Source organism: Trypanosoma theileri (genome assembly GCF_002087225.1).
Source record: "Trypanosoma theileri isolate Edinburgh chromosome Unknown TM35_Tth_28_V1, whole genome shotgun sequence".
NCBI classification, from domain to species: domain Eukaryota; phylum Euglenozoa; class Kinetoplastea; order Trypanosomatida; family Trypanosomatidae; genus Trypanosoma; species Trypanosoma theileri.
In genome coordinates, this window is record NW_021639870.1 from 216,525 (window position 1) to 216,913 (window position 389).

General features: G+C 38.8%; 1 protein-coding gene across 1 annotated transcript; it reads left to right on the plus strand.

Annotated features, from left to right (window-relative positions):
• Window positions 1-15: 15 nt before the first annotated feature.
• On the plus strand, window positions 16-366 carry TM35_000281700 (small ubiquitin protein; the record flags this gene model as incomplete). Its single annotated transcript, XM_029028201.1, has 1 exon — window positions 16-366. The coding sequence occupies one exon, from the start codon at window positions 16-18 to the stop codon at window positions 364-366; it is 351 nt and encodes a 116-aa protein (XP_028880520.1).
• Window positions 367-389: the final 23 nt, after the last annotated feature.

The window sequence follows — 389 nt, forward strand, 5'->3', positions numbered from 1 at the left end:
TTGTGTTGATCACAAATGGAAGGCGGTGCAGATAACAACAACAACGAAAACAACGAAAACCACAATAATAATAACAATGGTACAACTGCAGAAGAGACTGCAGTAAAGGCGGAAACTCCAGTGATATCTATTAAGGTTGTGAACGCAGATGGAGCTGAGATGTTTTTCCGTATTAAAGCCGCTACACAGCTAAAGAAACTCATTGATGCCTATTGTAAGAAACAGGGTATCTCTCGCAGCAGTGTTCGCTTTCTCTTTGATGGATCACCCATTGATGAATCAAAAACTCCAAAGGATTTGGGTATGGAGGACGATGATGTCATAGATGCAATGGTTGAACAAACAGGTGGTAGAATCTTTTATTAAAAAAACAGAAGAGGTTTTTTTTT